At 41.8% G+C, this 4,259-nt stretch overlaps 1 protein-coding gene across 1 annotated transcript in view; it reads left to right on the forward strand.

The window, feature by feature from the left end:
• LOC109538912 overlaps positions 1-4,259 on the forward strand; it is a gene marked incomplete at its 3' end in the record, with an annotated part of 17,589 nt that overhangs the window by 2,445 nt on the left and 10,885 nt on the right. The window contains 13 exon segments of the mRNA XM_048669734.1: positions 468-687; positions 739-1,044; positions 1,100-1,174; positions 1,232-1,356; positions 1,408-1,584; positions 1,693-1,983; positions 2,038-2,267; positions 2,318-2,577; positions 2,635-2,778; positions 2,847-2,987; positions 3,044-3,184; positions 3,234-3,308; positions 3,370-3,509. Of these exon segments, the coding sequence (XP_048525691.1) occupies positions 468-687; positions 739-1,044; positions 1,100-1,174; positions 1,232-1,356; positions 1,408-1,584; positions 1,693-1,983; positions 2,038-2,267; positions 2,318-2,577; positions 2,635-2,778; positions 2,847-2,987; positions 3,044-3,184; positions 3,234-3,308; positions 3,370-3,509 (2,325 nt within the window).

A 4,259-nucleotide genomic window follows, 5' to 3' on the forward strand; every position in this document is an offset into this window, starting at 1 on the left:
CCACCGATAAGGAAATGTTGGCAGTGTTCTCAAAAAATGCTTGAATTCCAGAAATTTTAGATTAGCGAGGTTTTTGTTGAGTTGCAAGTTCCACTTGAACATGACGCTGCTTTTTTCGAAGTTTCTCAAGAACCATTCGAGCCAGAAAATTCGTTTCGGCATCGTTGGATAGAGAATTGAATGGGGGGGAGGGTCATGACCCCCATGTCCCCCCCTGGATCCGCCCTTGTCATCAATGAATATGCTTGCTTTCGTTTATCGGAATCTTTGTAGTTCCGGATTTGCATCCGTAAAGTAATTTCATTTTCATAATCACTGTATTTCTTGTTGTTTATTGTCTGATTATTTGGCCTGTTTTTACTTTGAAAATCCTGTTCTCTGACTACTTCACCTGCTCACCTGTGTCCAAGCGTTTGTTTCGCAAAAAGATTTCGACCAAATTTCAAATGAACATCTGGATCTTCCAGAGCCCGAACACTCAACATCCATCAAGTGCAGACCCTCTAACAAGCACCACGTCAAAATCGGAAAAATGTCCATTAAAACAATCAACAACCTCAGATTTGATATCTGGAGAATGTTCCTGTGGTGAATGCAGATGCGACTCATCATTGAGCAATATTGACGACAAGCTGAATTTCAGCAACATTCCAATCGAAGATAATATCGTCATTCCAGCAGTGTCAGGTAATGGTCCACAGATAGTCGATTTAAATTAAATTTTCATTGGTGTTTCAGTTTTTTTGAATAAAGGCGACAAACCGTCCGCCGAAGTGCAAGTGGCCACGCCATTTACAAGCAAAGGCCTCCAAATGACGAAAGATACAGCCAGCAAATGCGTCACGTGTTGCAAAAATTCCTATTGCCCAACCAATAAAGCGGCTTTAAGTAAGGGTAAGACCGGGCATTTGGCCGCTGGAGTCCAAGTGGCAAGCAATACGAAGAGTAGAGGAGTTAACATTACAAGTTTCCCCAAAAACTCGCTAAACGTTGGAGTCACTTGTTGCCAAATAAAAACTTGCCCCAATAATCAACCGAAGTCATGTAAGATGCCCAGTGCCTAAACACTGTGTGTTTTAATTGAATTTCTTTTACCCAGCTTGCAATGCGAAATGTAGCACCATGCCTCTTCCAGATCTATCCCCATCTAGTGGCAAAGAGACAGTTATGCAAGGCAACTTAAACATTAACAATTTGCCAAAAATGGGTGATTAGTTTTATTCCTTTCCAGCATGCGAATGCGACCTCAATGGATTAACCCAAACAGGGCAGGAACGTCAAGATGGCCAGAACCAATGTGCATTCATTGGCTCGCCGCTCTTAGATTTTAACGACATGAAGCGCAGCTCTGGAAAAGTATTCATTCATCCACACATTTTGCGCTCCTGTTTGATGGGAAATTTTCAGGTTCTTTGCGATTGCAACACTGATCAAGGGCCCAACAAGGTCTGCGAAATCAGCGGATATTCCCTTACGTCGAACGACATTCTAGAGATGCAGAACATTGCAGAATTGGCCAAGAAGGAAAAGGCGATGAAGGTGCAAATAGAAGAATTGCAACGACGCGAGAAACAATATCAAGAGGTATTTAGCAAGTTTAACGAGGCTTTAGAGTTACCAATCAGATACCTCCACAACTCCAAACTATTACGGAACGTCTTTGTAGTAATTCAGCTCTTAATCTTTGACTAGGCTACGAGAAACGTGGAAAATTTAGTGACAAAAGCGAAAACCTCGTGTTGCTCCTGCCACGGAAAAGCCGGCCCTCCAAACATTAGTGCAGAAATCGACAAAATCAGCAGAGAACTCCGACTGGAAAACCAAATCCTTAAGGCAGAACTGCAGGACATGAAGCTAGAGCTCAAACACTGCTTGGAAAAAGTGGAGGGCCCCATGAAGCTGAAGCTCGAAACGGAGAAGCAAAAATGCGAGTGTTTGCAGCAGGATCTTCAAATGGCCTCCAAAAACATGCTGGTGAATCAGGTTGATCCGGAAACCTCGCCAAATTATCTGCACTAACAACTAGTGAAATTATAGGATGCATATTCTCGCGAAATGAATCAGCTGAAGTTGCAGCTGTGCTGCGCTTGTACGAATATCACCGAATTGAATCAAATGAACCAGAGGCTCAAAGATGAAATGTCCCAGTTGGACTGCCTGTGCCAAAAACTAGAGGATGATCTAATTAAGCAGAAGGTTAACGAGGCGGAAACCATCAAAAGGCTGACCAGCCGGAAGAATTTTAGTGGCAAATCTGAAGAATTCAAGTAAATTTGTTGATCATAAACAGCCAATACATACTAGTGGTACTTTTCAGATGTGACTCGAACCTAGATGTTATTGCCCGAAAGCTGAGCAAAACGATCAAGGACTTGGCTCCATGTGAAGAATGCTCGAAACTTCCAGCGGAGCTGGCTGGTGCCGCCAAATGCATAAGAGACCTAACAGATATGGTAAGGAAGAGAAAAACCAAGAGTTCTACAGTGAGTGGTTGCTGCTGTAACGCACCCTTGAAGCCCATTCCGAAGAAGGTTAAAGAAGAAGAATGCTGCAGCTGCTGTGGCCCAACGGATGGAGGTATTATTTGTTGGCATGGCACAGTTTTTCCAAATATTTCAGATTTCTCGTAATCAGCCGGAGAATCGTTGGAGCAAATAGCGCCAGTAGCGGACAAAAATGTGAAGACGCTTCACGGGGTTCCACAATCATTTGCCCAAAACGATGAAAGTAGTCGGTTTGATGTGGGTGGCGTCCAATCGAGCTATTATAGCGCCAAAGGCGCGTATATGCGTTTAGAAGTCCGCGAATTCTTAATAATGGTTTATTTTTGTTGGCTGCACCAATAGGCGAGCCAGGAAGAGAAGCTCCTTGCGCAACCATTGGTCAACCGTGCTTTCAAAGCAAGAGCACCCTCACTAAACCTCTGGATGATCCTCTCATTGAAAACAAGCTGCCCTGTAGTGATATAGGAGAACCATGCAGAGATGGTAGTTTGTTTGATGTTTGTTTCATTGATTTCGCTTTGCCAAAATGGGCTTATTAGTAGAAAAAGCGAAACTTCAGGATCGTCTGGTTCAAGTGCCCGCTGGAATCGACAAAGGTTGTCGAGCTCCCTGCTCGGAAATGATGGAACCGGTGAAAGATCCACAAGTGGAACTGGCGTTGAAAGGAGAAAAGGATTCAGGTACATTTTAACGATCTTCGAATTTTTACTCAAGCTATGGGTTTTTCAGAAGAGAAGCCTGTTCAGGTGCCGGAGGAAACTCCCTCGGTGGAACAGAACGATGGGCTTCAAGCAGCAATCCAAGGTATTAGTTTTCGACTGATTGGCAGAAGAGGTAATTATGGAGGAAATTTTGCCTCAAGCAGATCAGGCTAAGGACGCGGGCGATGTAGTGGCTGAAGACTCATCTGAGCAGCAAAATGTAACCGAGATAACGTATGGTGTGGTTGAAGAAGTACCAAGGTCAAAATTCGCAATTGTTGAAGAAGGCAATACGACCGAAAGCGTAAGTTTAAAGCTCTAAACTTCCACTGGCATGTGAGTTATTATATCGCATTTAACTGGAGAAACAATATTAGATTTCCTCTCATTGTCTTTATGTCTGAAACTGACTTGCAATCTGTTAAACGTTAATCAAATAGAAAAATCAAATGAAAAGCAAAACGCATTAGATTAAAACGAACGATGATGAATAGATAAAACTTCAACAGATCCTTCTCTTGATATTAAAATGTTCAAAATCAACCGGACCAAAAATGTCCAAATGAACAACTGAAAAGTATAAAGCTCTTAGCGATGAGCAGCATTCAGGTCTTGGTTTTAAACAACGATCAATCACTACCAGGTGAGGCAAACAAAACGTATGAAAAACAAGTAGAAAACGTGAAACAGTCACCACTTCGAGGAAAAAATGCCAGTGAAAATAGAAATGATACTAAAGGAATGGAAACTTTCAATCAAGCAGATTTATATCAAGTTATGGGGAACTGATTTAAAAAATCAACCAAAAGTGGTGTCATATTTTGGCAAAATTTGTCATCAAAAACTTTCATCCAAATAAACCCACCCCCGTACATACCTATACCTAGCTATAGTAACTAACTAAAAAGAATAAAGTTTCGAAGAATCAAACTATCTATACAAATCAAATTGATTCCTGAGTTTCAGTCATTTATTGTCTCTATTTATCAATCAAAATACGTTTCGGTGTATTTTTCCACCATCATCAGTTTTTATGTGTAGCGTTGTTGCTGCT

This window comes from Dendroctonus ponderosae, unplaced genomic scaffold, assembly GCF_020466585.1.
Source record: "Dendroctonus ponderosae isolate FM_Combo_2020 unplaced genomic scaffold, Dpon_F_20191213v2 Dpon_F_20191213_9, whole genome shotgun sequence".
In the NCBI taxonomy this organism is placed as follows: Eukaryota; Metazoa; Arthropoda; class Insecta; order Coleoptera; family Curculionidae; genus Dendroctonus; species Dendroctonus ponderosae.